Source organism: Euwallacea fornicatus, chromosome 29 (assembly GCF_040115645.1).
Source record: "Euwallacea fornicatus isolate EFF26 chromosome 29, ASM4011564v1, whole genome shotgun sequence".
NCBI lineage: Eukaryota > Metazoa > Arthropoda > Insecta > Coleoptera > Curculionidae > Euwallacea > Euwallacea fornicatus.
The window spans coordinates 20,884-40,113 of record NC_089569.1 but is presented as its reverse complement, the minus strand read 5'-3'; the positions used below and the strand labels follow the sequence as shown (position 1 = coordinate 40,113).

The 19,230-nt window shown below is 36.6% G+C and overlaps 3 protein-coding genes across 8 annotated transcripts; 2 read left to right on the top strand and 1 right to left on the bottom strand.

Moving 5' to 3' along the window:
* The first annotated feature begins 1,548 nt into the window (after window positions 1–1,548).
* Window positions 1,549–10,503, top strand: LOC136347483 (uncharacterized). Of its 5 annotated transcripts, none has more exons than XM_066297513.1 (21): window positions 1,549–1,682; window positions 1,765–1,943; window positions 2,024–2,197; window positions 2,252–2,412; window positions 2,471–3,799; window positions 4,451–4,864; window positions 4,922–5,146; window positions 5,234–5,664; window positions 6,021–6,199; window positions 7,312–7,482; window positions 7,615–7,730; window positions 7,864–7,968; window positions 8,025–8,164; window positions 8,243–8,395; window positions 8,782–8,968; window positions 9,020–9,223; window positions 9,282–9,416; window positions 9,531–9,686; window positions 9,741–9,962; window positions 10,026–10,202; window positions 10,300–10,503. In XM_066297513.1, the coding sequence occupies exons 1-21, from the start codon at window positions 1,629–1,631 to the stop codon at window positions 10,425–10,427; spliced, it is 5,040 nt and encodes a 1,679-aa protein (XP_066153610.1). In that variant the 5' UTR covers window positions 1,549–1,628; the 3' UTR covers window positions 10,428–10,503. The 5 variants fall into 5 exon arrangements, with proteins under 5 accessions (XP_066153610.1, XP_066153611.1, XP_066153609.1 ...); XM_066297514.1 differs by having other exon boundaries at window positions 2,462–3,799; window positions 5,348–5,664; XM_066297512.1 differs by having other exon boundaries at window positions 2,462–3,799; window positions 5,237–5,664.
* A 776-nt stretch (window positions 10,504–11,279) lies between these two features.
* On the bottom strand, window positions 11,280–12,598 carry Samtor (S-adenosylmethionine sensor upstream of TORC1). Its single transcript, XM_066297534.1, has one exon. It carries the CDS (start codon window positions 12,413–12,415, stop codon window positions 11,516–11,518), a length of 900 nt encoding a protein of 299 aa, XP_066153631.1. The 5' UTR covers window positions 12,416–12,598; the 3' UTR covers window positions 11,280–11,515.
* Window positions 12,599–12,889: 291 nt separating this feature from the next.
* Window positions 12,890–17,299, top strand: LOC136347497 (dnaJ homolog subfamily C member 30, mitochondrial-like). 2 transcript variants are annotated; one of them, XM_066297546.1, is made up of 4 exons: window positions 12,890–13,367; window positions 14,086–15,323; window positions 16,333–16,526; window positions 16,605–17,299. In XM_066297546.1, exons 1-2 carry the CDS (start codon window positions 13,082–13,084, stop codon window positions 14,460–14,462), a joined length of 663 nt encoding a protein of 220 aa, XP_066153643.1. In that variant the 5' UTR covers window positions 12,890–13,081; the 3' UTR covers window positions 14,463–15,323; window positions 16,333–16,526; window positions 16,605–17,299. The 2 variants fall into 2 exon arrangements, with proteins under 2 accessions (XP_066153643.1, XP_066153642.1); XM_066297545.1 differs by having other exon boundaries at window positions 16,333–17,299.
* Window positions 17,300–19,230: the final 1,931 nt, after the last annotated feature.

The following is a 19,230-nucleotide window of genomic DNA, read 5'->3' as shown; positions in this document are numbered from 1 at the left end:
TTGGATTTTTTTGTTCTAATCCCAGTACATATCTTAACATGTTATTATCACAAAATGCTACTATTCTTAGATAAGTATGTGCAAAATCATTGAGTGAGTAATCCAAGTTCGGCGAAGAAAACTGAAATACTTACTTTTTTGATGCATGTAGAAACCATATTACCAATATGAACTAAGCGAGGAGACAAAGGAAAGTTGGTAGATATGGAAAGAAGTCATCAATCACAAATATAATAATAAATTGAGAAAGACACAAAGGAAAGTAGTACAACCGCAACGGCAAATGCGACACGTGTTGTGGCAGCGATTATGTCGATAAACACTTTGAAGCATAGAGGGCCAAAATTTCATAAAAGGAGAAGAAGCAGAAGAAAAAACATAAGCCATAACTGAATGGCAGAAAACATAGATGATGAAGATGAGCGTGGCAGATGAATCAATCTTTAATTACACAAGTGAAAATGGTTCGACAGAAGGCAGCGCGACATCAATTATTTTCTGACGCAATGTTGACTGACCATGGATGTTCTGGACAGTAAATACGCAGAATATGTGAAGAACAATTGTCGGAATGCTGGTACTGTAGTGCACACTATGTTCCAGTGTCGAAGATGGCAAACAGGAAAGAAACGCGAGGAAGAAATAAAAGTGATTATAAACATGGAAAATCTAGGAACTGCGATATTAAAGAATGAGAGCTCAGGGTCGAAGGTCTGCAATTACGCAAGAGAAAAACACGAAAGAAATTGAACAGTAGAAACACCTACCATTCTTCGAAGTAACGAAACCACCTCAAAATCTTTGAATTACGCAATGCGCTACTCGGTTTTTAGATTGAACCTTCACTGGTATATCAGCTTTATCGTGATTTTCTTTAGAATAAAGCAATTTTCGTGCTTCTTGTTACTCACCGAGAAAAAAGTGTTTAAAATAAATAAATTTATATAAATTGCGAAGTAAATATTAAATTAACTTTTAACGGATCCAAGTTCATCGAATTTGGACTAAATGTTAGAAGCATCTAAGGAATTGAAAAAAAAAATCCGCGCTGACAGTCGTTATTAAACAAGTGCGCCCTCTACCGATCATATCAAAGTTTGAATACATTTTACATCAATTTCTCTTTTCTAACCTAGTGGATAATCGTTTTTCTAAGTGCTAAGGCTTACATGTTGTTACATTAGGCTCCGCTAATCTTATTGGAGCTTCCTGTATATGGGTAATTGGTAATAAACTTTTCCAAAAATACGAGTACGTGCACAGAGAAAGTTGTTTGACTTATCCATGCAATAAAAACCTCATTAAGGCCATATTTCGCTCGATGGTGAACGCTTGCCTCAGTCAATTTTTCTTAAATATCCTTTATTTTTCTGCATATAAATCAAACACCCTGTATATATTTATTTACCGCGATAACCCCCGTATTCAACCATATTGTTTTCGTAATATCGTTTAGTCCAATTATTACTGTTTACTCATTGACCCTTTCTAAAGCTGATAACGATTTTAAGAAATACGATTATCGTAGATGAGACCACCATTTAAATACGTCGCTGTTGTGCTATTTTATGTAGTCGCCTTTCTGTTCGACGGAGCTTTAGCTGTTTGGGTATGTGAAGTAGTGGAAAATGTTCTGGATTAAGATTTTCTTTATATGGGTGTGCATCGCAGAAACATTTGCTGTAAGTTTGTTACTGCATTCATTGAGTAATAGGTGTAAAGGTTACTTAATTTAAACAAATTAAATGCTTATGGGGGTTTCAGATTTATAACCCAAACGACATTGACCAGACTTCAAAACCCTACACATCCGGTATAAAAATAAAGTCGTCACACTACAAAACGCTCGCAGAACCTTATTATCATACGAACTATAGTAAAGTGCATATACAGCATAAAAATTATATTTCAAGTTTCCTGAATGAGACAAAGACTTCTGACAGGTTGGTAATGATAATTGATACTATATACATAGAGAACCATACATGAATAATACACAATAACTCGACTTCTTGCACCCTAGATCCTACCAGGACATTCAAAGCCATCCTGTATACATTTCAGAAGACGATGCAAATAAAATTGAAAATCTGCTTTCTGAACACAACTTAAATATTGTAGATAAGGACACGTTGAACAGCAGAGTCGTGTATAAGAGGAAAATTGACAAATCAAAGAACAGTCGAGCTTTTAACAGGTTTATGTCGGCTTTTTTGAGAAAAAATGTTTTTTTGACTGAACACTGTATTAGGTGTCCAAAAGGGGCCTCAGGTCAATTTGCCTATGATGCGGCCTGCAATCAATACCTGGACTGCTGGAAGGGCAAAGGTGGTCCAAGAAATTGCGCCCCTGGAACTCTTTTCAATCCCACGACTCTAGAGTGTGATTATCCCCAAAAAGTCGAATGCTTGAGTAAGCGAACACTTCGTCAACCCTCATTATGCCCACTACCTTAATTTAGGCATGTCAGCTGTGAATTCCGCCGATTCGCAAAAGTCGGCAAAAATCCAGACTTATCGGCAAGCACAATGCCTTAAGGACTTCACAGGACTAATTCCACACTACAGCGATTGTTCGAAGTTTTTCCAGTGCAATAATGGGCAGCAAACCCCTCGCGATTGTCCTCCTGGAACCCTGTTTGACACCAACCTGAATATTTGTAATCATGCTAAAGAAACCACCTGCTTTTCAGGTCAAGGTACTTCCAGTCATATCAGAGAAGAATATGGAGGAAGTACCGACTTTTTCGGATCTCAGTACCATACCCAATACACTATTCCTCAAGACAGAAGCCATCATGGAACTCGAGATTCTCACCGCTACGTGAGTTCGCAATATCAGCAGGCTAATAGTGCCTTGAAACAAGGTACAGTTTACATACAGTACGTTATGTGTAATCCCAGCCAAGAAGACTGTACGAACTTCAAACAAGGCATTTTCGTGCTGGGGCCCAGTGGGGCTCTTTGCAATCCCAAAAATCAGCAGTGTGGGCAAGGAAGTTACATTCCCAGTGATAGAGTACAATCCTCAAGTCGAGGGCGTGCGAGCCAACAAGCCGGAACTTATTATATTAAATACGTAATGTGTAATACATTGGAAGAAGATTGCTCACCTTACCAAATGGGCGTCGTGGAGGCTTCTTATGGAGCGTCAGGAGAGTTGCAAAATATCCCACCTAGTCAGCTCTGCAATCCTCAAACACAAAACTGTGGTGACATGCTTCAAGTAAGCAGCCCCAGTAGTCAAAGTTATACATCTGAAAGCGGGGTTCGGGCCTTTAGAGAATATTCCGATGGATCCTATTCTGGAGGAGCGGGCTGCAATCCGCTGGTACAAAATTGCGGTCAGCCACAAAGTAGTAATGCTGGATCTAGAGGTTATCGACAGGATTATTCTTCAAATGGAGAAAATCGACAATCAGGAAGTGATTTTTACGGATCTGCAGGATCTGCAATTACTGGAGGTTATTCCGCTTCTACTTCCTTTTATAACTCCAGGATCACACCGAGACCTAATTATAATAAAATATGTTCCCACGGAGTGGGCAGTTGTTATAGCGGGATCACGTCAGCACCTTCAAAACCTAAATGTCCCGAAGGCTTCCAGGGGGTAACAAAGCATCCGCATGACTGCAAAAAGTTTCTAAATTGCGCTAATGGAATAACATACATTCAGGATTGTGGTCCTGGCACCTTATTCAATCCCATATTGAGCGTGTGTGATTTTCCTTATAACGTAGATTGCAAAAATGGGGAAACTAAGACCACTACTGTGGATTATGGGACTTATCTTTATCCAGGTAACGTTTCCTGATAACTTAACAAAAATAATGAAACATAAGATCGACCAATAATAGGGGGTAGTTCAGGTTATGGGGATCAGTTCACATCATTAGATTATCCGTAGTTATTTCATAAAAGGTACTACAAATACATTCATATCGACTCAGATTGTTCAGGCTCGTTTATGAGTTCCTTTCAGTTCAAGTTCCGGTTACTTGCTCATTTTGTCAACTCACGCTTACAGAGTACCAGTCATTTCAGATGTATGAAGATTTGGGGAAAATTAATAAGATAGTGGAAGTAGGTATATGGGCGTTAATGTAAGGACATCGGCGCATGAGCAGTGCGTGCACAGGGTGCTAAATATACACCTAAGTATGTTAGTATTTGGTTTCATGTTAAGTAACAGTTGTTGCCGGTGGATCGTACGCTCACCGAAGTCTCAGCTCACTAAATGAAATCAAGCGAATAAGGAACTCGAAAGCCCCAGTGACAAAGTTCATTATCTATCTTTTTATATGTGGTCAATTGAAGCACTTTAAAGACCGATTTTCAGTCTTCAAATTCTCATCGGTCGACTTTTGGCAGATCTAAAAGACTCTTGAGTTTCCTGCTGATTTGATAGTTTCAATTTACAAGAAAATAACTCCTTGCAATTTCTCTTTAAGATTTCGAGTATGCTCGTACCAATAACCGAGATTTCAAGTTACCTCCCGAGTACATTGGAAATGATTCAGGCAAATCTCAGAATAATTACAACCAAAACGGTTGTCAAGGTAGACAGTGCAATAACCAACCAGGCCAGTTTCCAACTGATTACCCCACAAATTCTAACCAATATGGCCAATCTCCCGGGGCTATATATGGATGTCAAGGGTTACAATGCATAACTACAAATGGGAATCCTGCAAATTTCAATAAAAATACTTATGATCAGCAAGGCTACAACTCAAACGGTCATTCTACAAATTCTATCCAGCATGAATGTCGAGGAACGCATTGTAACAATCAAGGTCAAAATTCACAAGAAGGTCAGGAAGATCGAAATGTAAGGCATTACCCTTCTTTCCTGGATCATCAAGGTAAAACGTGTTAGTAGCACCAAACTGACAACAACTAAATTAAGTAAGTTAATGCAGGATGTCGAGGTAAAAGCTGCAATCACAGGACTGGCGAACAAGGGCAACAAGAAGATCTTGGGGATGAATCTCGAGTTTTATTAATTACCAGTCCAAAACCATATGATCATTCAGTTCAATTTTCGTACGGGAAGTGGGCAACTGTTAAGCCGTCAACAACAGGGCAACATCAAGATACTGAAGACGAGAGCAACTTTTATGGTGCCTCCACTGTAAGGACTGCAGGTTAAGATATAGCCTACTCCCTAATTCAGTCTCAATCATTCATTGAATTTCTTTCCTCCTGACTTCCTTACTGATTTTCCTCCACAGCAGCTTTTGTGTCATCACCTGACGACAGGTACCACCACATAATGAAAATCCCCTCTCAATCTGAGCAACACTTACGAGTAGAACCACTGAGTGAACCAATCCAACCAATTTCAGGTGGATTGAACAACCAAAAATCGTCGGATTACACAGACATATTTGATCCGAACGAATCGCGAAGTATAAGTTACGGTACTACAACTTCGAAATATCAGAAGCAGCAGGCTAAAGTGTGGCCTCCTTCGTTTCCGGATACGCCTCCTACGGACATCGAGGCTGACTACGTGTTTGAGTACGAAAATGGCGAACCAGTTACATTGGCACCTGAAAATGTTCAAGTTGAAAAGAAAAGGAAGACTCGGTGCTACAATACTGATTTCCAGTGTGACAAGAAGACTTGTGTGGATAAGAATTTTGTGTGCGATAATGTGCGGGTAAGTAATTTGGTAGGTGCATTGGAAAACTTTTTTAAATCTGAACGAAGAGTACTTGAATACTTCATGATATTTTGAGGTAAAATGTGCCTTGAATTTTAATTTTTGGATTTGACTGAGTTTTATTCATTTGTTCACCTGCCAAACTCTTCAGTTTGCTTGCAGACGAAGTTTGAACTGTTCAAACGTTTCCAAGTTGCACCTGCATGAGCCTCTGTCTTCAGGCATGCGCAGTATGATGTATGTACCTATTTTTTACGCACATTCGTCTGATGAAGCCAATAAGCCGAAAAGCCGCATTTGAAGTTTTTTTTTCATATTACCATTAAGATTCACGTTTGCACGTTTTATTGCAGGACTGTGATGATGGTAAAGACGAAAAGTTCTGCCAGACATATTTGGATGAATTCAAGCCTTATAAGGACTCGAGGCTAGACGTCCTAGAAAAGCAGAGATGGGACAACGTGACTTATTCAACATGCGCATTGTTGTGCATGGATAGCAGGAAGTTTGAATGTAAATCATTCAACTATAGGTCAGTGACGATGAAATTAATTCAGTAATTCGTTTCACTTTTATCAGGTAGAAAAATTGAACTTAAATCTCTGTTTCGAGCTAGCTAATAGGTGATGCCACCTTAATTTTTATACTTTCTTACGTGGTTAACCAAAATCGACATACCTCTTTATCAAAACTCGTAAGTGAACGTCTGTAAAAATTTACAAAAAAAAATATACGCCCCAATAAATAAAATCATATTGTATAATGCGTGTGTAGCTGAATCATTTGCCGAACATTTACTTTCCAAGGCGAATCGAAAAGATGGAACACCATCAAATAAATCTCATCAAATTTGCTATGCCCCTTTCTAAAAGTAACCAATCTACATCATTTCTCTATTTTACTGCTCTTGTGAATGACTCCGGGAACAAAGTTTTAAACCGAAATTAAACCTCACTGCCTCGTCAAATAACTGTTCTTTCTAAGACAATTTTACCCCAACCTTTTTGTTGTGATTTAACATTTCTGTAGTAACACAGGATCAACTAAACTGTTTTCTAATCAAAACTCATAAAATTTACACTAAATATGGTATCTTGGACACTGTAGAAAACAAGAGATACGTAAATTATGTATCGAATTATTTTGTAAATCACATGCTAAAAAACATATTATAGTCTTAGTGTGTAAAACGGCCTTCGACGCAGCCGCGACATATTTTATGTGTCCAAAATAAAAAACTGTGCTTTGCCTAGTTGCTGGCTCTCGGTTTTGCTTGACCAGAGAGAGATAATAGAAATAATATTATTAAACTCTATATTTTTGAAAACAAAACGAGGAGCCTATAATATATCTAATAATAATATGCAGGATTTAAAACAAAGGAAGTTTCAGTCATATCTCGGAAAGACGATGTGAAATGGTTTTTTCTTTAACATCTCAAAATGTCGAAAGAAATTCTAGACAACTTTTGTATTTGATACATTTTTCTAAGTCTTCAAACAAAAAAGTCAAGGAGGATGAACATTCTGGCGTAAAGACCTTGTACAGACCCATACACATGCTACGAAATATCTTGTTGCATTTTCACGATTAACTAAAAGTAAATTTTTCGAGTTTCATTCACATACGTTTTCGACATTGCAGGAAAGTTGATAAAGCGTGCTTCCTAACGAGTGAGAATATTGGATTAACTGGCGCTCTGAAAAATTACTATCCATGCGATTATTATGAAAGAAAAGCAACTTCGTTAGATTGTTCTAACAAGCATAAGTGCCCTAATGGGAAATGTCTTGATTCAAATCGAATTTGCGATGGGTAAGGCCAGCTGAAATTGCTAAAACATTTTTTTTTAACTCAATTTAAAGTAAAATGTTCAATCGGAATAATCATAAATACGTAACACACACTTACACACCTCAACTCAGTTATCATTTCTGCTTTTCCAAGTTACGATGATTGTGGCGACCGGGCTGATGAAAAAGATTGCAGAGCTGAAGATTTCGGATACAGAGTCAAATTGGCAGGTGGAGACCAACCTAATGAAGGCCGAATTGAAGTTACGGGTAAGAATTTTAATACAGGTTTAGATTCGACAATTGTTGGGATAAGACTAGATTCGAAGACGATCTTCCATTTCGCAATTGAACTTTCCCGTAAAATATCTGCCACATGTAAGACACAACAATACTTTTTCAGTCTTCAAAAAAACTGGATACATCTGCGACGATCAGTTTGAAATCACTGACGCCAATGTCTTGTGTAAAGAATTAGGCTTCCCCCTCGGGGCTCTGGAAGTAAAAGGTACCTCCGTGTCAATTTTCTCCGATACCAATAAATATAAAATTATCCCGTTTAAGGCAACTCACATTACGCAAAAAGCTTAGAAGAGAAGAACACCCTTTACATGATGGACGACATTGAATGCTTCGGTAACGAGACCAGCATCATGCAATGCAACTTCGCCGGGTGGGGCATTCATAACTGTGCAGACAATGAGGCAAATATTCTCTTTTTTTCAAAAATTTCTTGTATACTGCAGATAATTTTTCCATATATATATTTTTTTGGTCTGTAGATAGCAGGAGTGATATGTAGAACGCCGGAGGAATCGTGCAGACCGGATTATTGGAAATGCGACACTGGCAACGAATGTGTACGGATGCCTTTTGTTTGTGATGGATTGGACGATTGCTCAGATAATTCGGATGAAGCGGGTCATCATTGCAATGTATGTTTAATGTGTCTTATTTTACTCTTATTAACTCGTTTCTCATTTTGCAAACTTTGATTCGTGTGCAAGGTGCTGTTAAAGAAAATGGTGATATGTCAATATATATATGATATGTCAATTTCAACACAGTGCCCTCGATTTACACAATAGCATGTTATGGAATACAGGATGTAAGAAGCTTATTATCCACGAGTAAAAAATCTACGCACGAAGTCGTTCAGCGACGAGTGCATATTGGCATGTAAAAGCTTTGCAGCCCGTATTTACTACTATATTTTACCTAGAAATTTACTTCATATCCCTTCAAACCATTTCAAAATAAACTCACAAACGATTGTAAAAAATATCAATCCACAGTACATTTTAACGAATATCGTGTTTAGGCTCCTACTGCCTTAAGACTCGTAAACGGAAGCAATGCGCGAGAAGGCAGACTAGAAATTAGACACTTCGGTATATGGGGTTCCATTTGTGATGATGACTTCAACGAAGATGCTGCTAAAATCGTGTGTAGTTCACTGGGATATTCTGGGCCAGCTTTCGTGAAGAAAGATGCATACTTCGGACAAAGTAGCCGTTCGGTCTCATAACAATAGAATGGTGATTTGTATGCCTTTATAGGTAACGGTCCTATATGGTTAGATCAGGTATCATGCAAAGGAAATGAAACGGCTTTGGAAAAGTGCACTCATTGGGATTGGGGCGAGAGTAACTGTGATCATTCCGAGGATGTGGGGGTAATATGTGGGGGAACTGGTATTTATATTGAAGCAAAGAGAATGAATAGTGGTGGTACACCCGGGTCTGCAAGTATACATAATTTAGGTCAATTGATCAGCGTCTGGCACGCCAATTAATTAATATCACAATTTACTTCTTACAGATAATAGAAACTCTTCTATAGCGCCTATTGGGTGTGGATATAGAAAAGACAATATTTTCCTTCAAAGTGAAGATCTACACTTTCGAGTAGTGCAGGGTTCTGTAGCTAGCCCTGGAGACTATCCTTGGCAGGCAAGTAAAAATAAAGACTTTTAAATAAATTCTTTCACCCAAAAATTCTAATGGTTAAAATGTGCTTTTTGTCCATTTTTACATCCATCGATTTTCGACTTGCAACTTATCTAGGCAGCCCTAAGAATAAATGGTCAAGGTAAATCATCCCACTGGTGTGGAGCAGTAGTCATTGCTTCCAGATGGGTTCTAACTGCTGCACATTGCCTTGAAGGCTATCCAAAAGGAGCATATATTGTAGTGGCCGGCGAATACAATGTGGACGAAGACGAAGGTAGTCATTTTACTCGAAATAATTAATTCTATCAAAACATACAGGTATTATAAGGTACTGAACAACAAGCGTTCATCGAAGAGTACTATCTACACGAAGACTTCAGAAAGGGCCATAAGATGGGAAACGACATAGCGATGATTCTCTTGAAAGGCGAGGGATTTAAACTAAATCAGGACATTCAGCCCATTTGTTTGCCGGACGAATCTGCAGATTATGAACGAAATTTAAACTGCACTATATCCGGATTTGGAACTGTCGAAACCGGAAAGTCAGGTTTGTAATTTTGTTATTAAATTTTAGAATACATTATCAATATTGAGTTCACTACATTTACAGCATATTCTCACAAACTTCGTGCAGCTTGGATACCCATACAAAAGATGGATGTTTGTAAAATGGCTCATATATACGGGGAAAACATTGGAGCCGGGATGATCTGTGCTGGCTACCTTACCGAAGGTGTGGATGCATGTGATGGGGACAGTGGAGGTCCATTGGCATGCTTGAACGATGGTACTATAATTTAAACTTTAACTAATCTGAGACACGCTATATTCGATAATCCTCTCTCAAATGTACAAAATAAGAAACATATTGTCCTTTTTTACAGGGGTATTTACCCTCTACGGACTCACTTCATGGGGTCAACGCTGTGGATACGCAAACAAACCTGGAGTGTATGTGAAAGTCTCTGCATATAAAAATTGGATTGAAAATGTTATGAAATTGCACTCATAGGATGCAAATAGGTATCTATAGTTTTGTTTATAATACGTAATGGTTTCTGCTAATTAAAATGTGTTTCTTTATCTTATATTTGTCTTATACTCCACATTATTTCCTATTGAGGCAGGAATCCAATCACTTTAGAACATTAATTAACTAATTTACAACGACCCGTATATTGATCAAGAAATCTGCCCCTGAATTTTTAAAGCCAACAAAACTACTAATAGCAGGTTCTTTCAGTGATCGCTATAGAAAAGTACTGGTTATCCTAGGTACATTATTCAAACCATAATTTGAATACGCAGAAGAGAGAGCCAAAATGTGCTCTAATCTCTCATCTGCTACACAGCTTCTGCATCAAAAGGCAGGCAATAATTCGTCACCATATTCTCGTTTTAGATAGTCAGGATTAACTACAGACTATGTAAGCGAGTCATTGAAAAGAATCGCTCAGCCTTGGAGCCTAAAGAGCACTTCTTCTTAGTTAGTTACATCAGAGTTACTCAACATTATTACGGTTTTCTTTGAAATGATGACCATGTACTTCTTTAATATTTAGAAATATCCCGTACATAAACAATTTTCTTATACATCATAAGAGACTAATCATGTATCAGATGGCTTAGTCCTCAGGCTGAAGATATTTCCAAAGCTTGAAATATAGAGTGACTAGACTGTTTATTGTCGTGGGCGATTTCACTTACATGTAGTATTAATTCAAAAGGTAATCGACATTTTTTTCTCGAAAAATAATCTTCCTATCCATTCTAGTCGTACACCATGCAAAATGTTTGAATAATCTTAATGATTGAGTTCCATCAATGTGGACGATTTTTTATCATTTTATTGGAAATTACTGGATTCGCCGCAATGAAAAAAATTTTAATAGAAATTTCTTAACGTACATGTATATAAAATCACTGTAAAAAAATGTTATTTCAAGTTCCCATTTAAGTACTTAAGATTATATTATTAAAGCACACACATTGCTTATTTATGAGGCATTTACTTATTTGAAACACTGCAAAGTAGGAAAGTGGCATAAAAAAATTATCACTACACTCTTCTTTCTTGAAATCAATGTCTGGCTATGTCGTTTATTTTATATCAATTTCTTTGAAGTCTTGAGGGATAAACATGTCTTTATAAAATTTTTTACTCTTATGTACTGTAGCCCATCTTTTAGCAACTAAAGGAAATAGTGCTTTACGAAATAACATACAATGAAGATGTGGCAGTTTTTCATATTTAACTCGAATAAAGCCATTTTCAGCTAAAATGCACTGCCAAGATTTATAAATTTTGGTATTTGAACCTACATGATTTGAGTCTGGAGTAACTATGGCTAAAATACCATCACTTCTTAACAAGCGATATGCCTTTAGACAACATTTCAGCCTCTGTTCAGTATTTGGAAAATACTCTAATAGGAGACTAAATACTACAATATCATAGTAATCTTCTTGAAGCTGTAGAAGATGTCGGTGCTTGACAATTGTGTTATCGCCAGTGGGAACATTTAAAAAGTCGCAGATCAACACTTCTGTGGTTGCAGCAGCAATGTCAATGGGAGTAACATCAAATATCTCAAACTGAGAAAAAGGATTGTAACAACTGCCGACGTCCAATAGAGTATATTTAGTACCTCTACTTATTGGCTTTATCGGTAAAGTTTCTAGGTTTTCAGTTTTGCCAATGCAAGTTTGAAACACATAACATTCCCTTTGACGAAACTCTTCGATATTATTAAAGTATGTTTTACATGCCTCATACAGCCATATAATTCTGGAAACTACTTTCTGATTATTATTTTTCTTCCTATCCCAATGATTTATGGCCAAGTCCTGCATAGCAGCTGCATATTCCGATAGTTTTTCCTTATTTCTACAGTGGCTGGACCAAGCTAATTCAGCACCACAACGTTTGCTGTCCTCTCGTAACTGCTGGTGGACTGATTTTATTAAGTCGGATAATGCCAAATGTTTTTTATCTACCATCGTGGCATAAGCTGAATAATCAATTTTATATTACTAGAGTAGGTACTATAGAAAGATCACGACATGCCGAAAATCGAAAACGCTTCTAAAATCACATAGTTATATCTTACACAAAAGCACATTGATTTTGAACTCGGTTTCACTGGTTCACTCAGGTACCTGCACACACCACGGATCAATCAATGTTGCCAATTCTTTTAAGAGTTACCTTGAATCAAATCTAGGACGTATAAAAATATTCCCTATATGTGACTAATTACTTAATGTGTTTGACATTTGGCAAATTTTTCTTCCCAGTTTTTGTTATATAATTTAAAAATTATTGTCAAATTAATTTGAGACATTGAAAATTTACTATATTTTAATAACTGTTCCAAAAATAAAAATTTGAACAAATTATGAAACAATAAGGCCCATTAACGAGTTTTTCCTCTTTTTATTAATACGTGGCAACATGGTAATTATTCATGACAGCTCACAGCTGATCAAGGAATTTTTAATTTTTGTTTTTTTCTCTCGTTTTTACTGTTGCATAATGTAGTTACAAATGAATATTCCAAGCTTGCAATGAACTCACACTTTTACAAAATCCAAAATCCAGTTTATAAATCGATCTTTCCAAACTGAGCATTATTAGAGCCTGTCACAAATTATCTCAATCAAAAAATGAACAGCAAATTATCCATATTTGTTCTATCACAAATCAGAAAGATTTCCACTACCAGTAGGAAAAATCAACAGAAAAGTTATTATGACTCGTTGGGAATAACAAAATCAGCTACTCAAACTGAAATAAAAGGTGCTTACTATAAATTATCCAAAGTGTACCACCCGGATAGGAATCATGGGGAAACTGTCCAGCAGAGAGAGGAGCATTCACAGAAGTTTAGGGACATCACAGATGCATATGAGATATTAGGAAATGTAAAATCTAGGAAGCTATATGATAAAGGTAAATAGTCAAGGACCTAACCAAGATTCTTGGAAAATATTCAATTTAATTCTTAAATATCAATACGTGGTCTTGCACATGGCCAGAAGACATGCATGATATCTCACCACCTCTATGTTTTGAGAGGTCCGCCTTTTAGGTAATTTCAACATTCATATATACTCAGTAGGTAGTTGGCAAAGCAACTTTTGAAATTGTTTGTTTGTGAAAAATTTCAATTTAAAGAATTGACGTCATATATCTTACATGGTGTGAGCCTAATTTAAGATTTTTTCACTAATATATAATTGGGTATATAATGACCCACATATTTCCAAGGAGTGTCATATGGTAACATCCTAGATAACTTATATTATCAAGATATTCTTTTAAGTTATCTTAGGAAGGATGACTGAGATGTAGTACTATGGAACTAAAATGTGACAAGACTTGCAGTATAAGGAGCGATCATGGCAAAATCAGGATTAAAATCAATAAACATAAAATTCCTATTAACACTAAACTAAATCAATTAATTTTTCCTTATCTATTGAAGGGCACATGTCTGGTTCAATTTAAAAATTTAGCATTGCAGTTAAATCAAATACGAATCTAACCAATCTCCTATCTTTTAAGATTACCAAGATTTTGCTGATTAAGCCTGAAAAATCTTAATTTTTTTTTATAGGGAATTTTTATAATTATTATTAATGATTGTTTGAATTTACTTAATTTTAAGGATTTCTTAGTGGATCATCTAAGGCTACCCAAGAACAACCTTCACCCGAAGACCCTCTGCAAAAATTCTACCAATCGCGCGAAGTTCGCACCAGGCCTCCGCCTTCGGACGGCCGTCAGCATATTTACGATTTTGACGAATGGGCTCGCGTGCATTACGGAGAAACAGTAAGAAAGATGCGCGAGATGAAGGCACGAAAAATATTTCATGCTAATCAACATAAACTTAGGAAATCGGTCATGCACCAGGAAATGTTTGCTTACGGAGGATTAGTGTTATTGTTTTTGTGTTGTTATATTAAACATGTTCTTAGTGACGGAGATATACCAAAAGTTCATCATAGACAAGAAAACATTGATAAGGCGATAAAAAATTAGAAACGATAGTGGTTCTTTGTTGGATTATGGAAGTAATTACCTTACAGTGTACTCCAGAAACATTGATATGTATAGATTAAGCCTTACAGAGTAACGTAGGGGCAAAAAAGAGAACGATAGAGTTAAACATATTTTTTGAATCGACATTTTGGTTTGCAATTTTTGTTCTAAGCCAGTTGATAGATACCATCAGTTGTATCTGACTCAAGTTCTGCAAAAACATCGACCTCACCTACATTTTTCTCAATTCGATAGCTTGCTAACTGAATTGCTGGAAGATCTTTTCAAATTTTAATATTTTGCTCTTTTGTGTATCAAAAAAGAATAATACCTAAGATCTCTAACAGTTTTTAATATTTTTCCAAAAAAAGTTTTCAGTGGTTTACAAATTCTATGATAATATCATTGTAAGACCACCAAACAGCTAACTAAGAACTGGAAGATGAAATTCCGCCTTATTCAAAAATCCCCTAAGGAGCAATTTTAAACCTGTCATTTTTTATTTAAGCTCGATTTTATAAAAATATGTTTTCATTGCCATGCTAATCTAGGAATTATTTATGAGAATGAAATTTTTTTTTATGTTCGTTTCTTACCGTGGGACTTGATGAGTTGAAATTTCTGTTGCAAAATTACTTGTGATATATGTATGTGAAATTGACGCCGAAATATGTTATCAAGGAGATTACCCGAAGAATTTTATAAAAGACTCTCAAACTATAGTATGTGACGCAAATAATACGAATAATGCGTCGGGAGGCTCAGAACGACTGGAGGTATTGATAATATATGTCGGATGGGGAGAGCACATATCCTGTTCGGCATTCACGTCCAAGAAATGAAACGCACTCAGATGATATAGTAAGTGTTATTAAAAAAAACAATAGTACTTTAAATGCTAATTAACACAAAGCAATTTATATAATCTTGAACACAAGAAAAGAACAAAGGGGACCAAGAACTGGTGATCCGGTACCAGTCTTCCTTAATCCCTTTTTCTCTGAAGACTGATCTATTTCTTCTTCATCTCTGGCCCCGTTCCTCCCGACTTGGCGTAATTTCCCACACCAGGTCTGTTCTTTGTCCAAACAAAATACACAAATCAGTCGGCCGTCCATAATTTAAGGACCGACAGACTCCCTAAAAAACCTCATTACCCGAAATTTAACTATTCCAGGGATCCCTTTTTCTTATCACCAATCGTGAATAATTTCGAAGGCGCTGATATATATTAATATATTATTCATTCATATTTGACTATTTAATAATAATTATTACGTTTACAAAAGGGTTGGTTAATAACGGTCGCGTAGTGTAACGAGCAATACACCGTTCCATTTAGTTCGTCCATCAAAGGACGATTGTAAGATATCGTCAGTGGTCTCGTATCCCAATCGCAGTTTCGAGTCTTTTACTTTGGGTAGATTTAGGTGTGGAAGTTGGTTGGATGTTCGAACATTTCGAATGACAATTATAACATTCGCGCATCAGTATCGACCCGCTAAAGTTCTTCGTTTGTTTTCAATAAATCAAAAGTGGGAATTAACTTAAAGTTTTAGATTTGAAATAAAAATATAATCTCGTTTAAAACTGAAAAGCAAAAAATAAGAAAAGGTTTCATCCCTGTCGATTAAAAGAATATCTATAGAACCAAGAAAGAGGTAAGAATAAAAAAGGAAACCCATTCCTAGAGGATCTTCCCAGGACTCCTGTTTTGCAAAATATAGGCTCCCCTATTCCCGAAATTTGTGAACTAATAATAAAATTTCCCCTCGTTAAAACGCAATCAAAACTTATTGACATTGTCCCAAAGTAGCAGACCTCTCATAGAGGACCACATTATTTTCATCGACTATTCCCCTCTTTTTAGTACAAAAACCATAGACAAAACATGTGAAACTGCGGCGTTCCACCCCGACGAAGCGAAATGGATTCTACTACTCAATAGAGCAAGCAACAATCATTATCATTCAGAGTATTCTAGATATAGCATCGGTTGAGTCCTCAATTTCTGGAATGATTGAGAAAGTAGGGCTTTTCCACGGCTTCACGGCCTTTACCAAGGTACGTACAGTCAACTTCGGTCCATCATTTTTAATTGTAATTTAGGATAAGTAAAATTGGACTTTCTTGCGTTTCAAGCGTCAACCGTGAGCACCTCCGATTTGAGGAGCCAAAACCATTTGTAAATATTGGCTCTTACGTAGGCAACTCCAGCGGTTTCTAGCATTTGTTTTTTTGTGTAAGTATAGAGTACATTAAGCACAAGCGCGTTATTAATAACAATCACGAAATCTTGACAATTGGCGGAGTAGGTTTTGTTCGGGAAAGATGGTGAGACGACGGTAAGGTGGACAGTGGCTTTGTCGTCGTCATAATCATTACAAATATCAACGACGATCAGAACGTAATAAATTGTACACGATCGTTTTTTTTGTCAAAACTCCGATTTCTTTTCCGATAGATTTGTCTTTATTTTTAAAATAACAAACGTATTTGTCGAGTCCTTACCGATGGTATAAAGTGGTTCGGCCTGGAAGCAACGAAAGGTTATTTGGGCGAGGACAATATTATAATTTACCAAATATCACTTTCTAAACCGAAACGCGGAAATTTATTTAAAATGTACATTTCAAACGAAATTTCATTCAAAACGAAAACGTTTTGTCGTTAATTACAATTGAAAAGCGTTCATCTCGTGCCAGTCGTCGACAGAGAGAATATAATACTCTTAACTAGGAGAAGGTGAAAAAGAAAACAAAAACCCATTGCCATTTGAATTTCTAGTGATTTCTCGTCATCGGTTATTTTGAGAGTTTATTAAATTTTTATGTTGGGTAGTTTGTTTCATTTCCAAAACGAACAACGGATATTTTTCCTTTATCTAAAAGTTATCGATTTTTTTTCGTGTGTGGCGCCATCTATTAACTTCGATTTCTACTCCAACCAAATTACAGTTTCCTTCCTTATTTCACGCCCGCCATCTACCGTCTAGAGGTAGATTCTTTTACAGATTTCTTCCCATCAAAATTACAGTTTCCTTCCTTGTTTTACATGCGCCATCTACCGTCCAGGGGAAGAACCTTTTACAGATTTCTTCCCAATCAAATTACAGGATTCCCCCTTGTTCTACATGCGCCATCTACCGTCCAGGGGCAGAACCTTTTACAGATCTCTTCCCCGCCCAAATACAAATTTTCCACTTGATTTTTCACCCCTTTATTTTTCACCTGTATACCTATAGGCGTAGGAGGCGCATTTAAGACGGCCTGCGCCCCTTCAAAACCATCCCCCATCACCCCAAAAACAGGCATACGGAAGGATTGACTTGGAAAAAAACCTATGAACTACACCACTAAACATATTAGAACATATCGAATGACAATTAAGACATTCCTTGTCAACAATCGAACCGCGAAAGTTCGTTTTGTGTTTTCATTAACAGAAAAGTGAGAATTAACTTAAAATTTTAAATTTGAAGTAGAAATATAATCTCATTTAAAATTGAGAAGCAATAAATAAGAAAAGGTAACATCCCTGTGGATTGAAAGACCATCTACGGAACCAAGAAAGAAGAGGTAAGAAAAAAAAAGGAAACCCGTTCCTAGAGGATCTTCCAAAAAGTCCTGTTTTGCAAAATATAGGCTCCTCTATTCCCGAAATATGAAAACTAATAATAAAATTTCCCCTCCTTCAAACGCAATCAAAAGTTATCGTTGACATTGTCCCAAAGTAGCATTCCTTTCGTAGAGGACCACATTATATTCATCGATTTGTGCTCCTGCAATTAGAAATACCCAAAACTATTCCTCTGTTTTTAGTACAGAAACCGAAGCGTTCCACCCCGACGAAGCGAAAAGAATTCTACTACCCACCACAGCAAGCAACTATCATTATCCTTCAGTCTTCGAGATATAGCATCGGTTGGATCCTCAATTTCTGGGATGGTTGAGAAAGTAGGGCTTTTCCACGGCTCCACAGCCTTCACCAAGGTAGGTACAGTCAGCTTTGGTCTATCATTTTCAATTGCAATTTAGGATAAGTAAAATTGTACTTTCTTGCGTTTCAAGTGTGAATGGGGCGCGCCTGCCATTTCGGTGGTTTAAGCCCTAATCATTTGTCAATTTTGGCTCTTTCGAAAGCAACCACTTCTATACTTTCAAGGGTTTTCTTATATTTGGGATTTATTTGGTCTTAGAATATTGTTTTATTAACAGTGCAAAAAATGTTTATCGGAAGGGAATATTTATTTTAGCAAAATTACAATAATTTTTGTTTAAATTTCCCTTATAGTAAATTAGTTGATACATCTTTATCACGGTTCTCATTTATGTGGCTACCACAATGTATCAACAACGTGTCTTTGAAATAATCCACCAACCATTTTTTGGTAGATTAATAATTGAAAATTGTAACATAACAACACATTTTAAATAGTGGCATAAAAAATAACAGTCATAGATAAAGAAACAGTGTTAATTAATATACATATAATTATTTTCAGAATTTCATCCAATGGTTTTCTTTAAAAATTGCCATTTAAAGAAATCCATCATAGGTGAATAATAAACACTTAAACATTCCATTCGGGGAATTCTTCCTATGAATCGTCGTTACCTCGCTTTGTATCTGTATCCGCGGTGGCGGCGACGTTGCCATTTTTGTCTCTCTCCGAAAATTGCAATAATTTTATAATTTTCACCTTCTTTCGTTATAACAAACGTTTATTTTTATTTATACGAGATGGTTTTGGTATTAGAAAGCTATA

Coding starts and splice junctions, on each gene's coding strand:
- Samtor (XM_066297534.1), bottom strand. CDS start 12,415: ATGGTAGATAAAAAACATTTGGCATTATCCGACTTAATAAAATCAGTC.
- LOC136347497 (XM_066297546.1), top strand. CDS start 13,082: ATGAACAGCAAATTATCCATATTTGTTCTATCACAAATCAGAAAGATT. Junction 13,368..14,085: donor TAGGAAGCTATATGATAAAG/GTAAATAGTCAA, acceptor CTTAATTTTAAG/GATTTCTTAGTGGATCATCT.
- LOC136347483 (XM_066297511.1), top strand. CDS start 1,629: ATGTTCTGGATTAAGATTTTCTTTATATGGGTGTGCATCGCAGAAACA. Junction 2,198..2,251: donor AACAGTCGAGCTTTTAACAG/GTTTATGTCGGC, acceptor ACACTGTATTAG/GTGTCCAAAAGGGGCCTCAG. Junction 9,224..9,281: donor TGCAAGTATACATAATTTAG/GTCAATTGATCA, acceptor TACTTCTTACAG/ATAATAGAAACTCTTCTATA.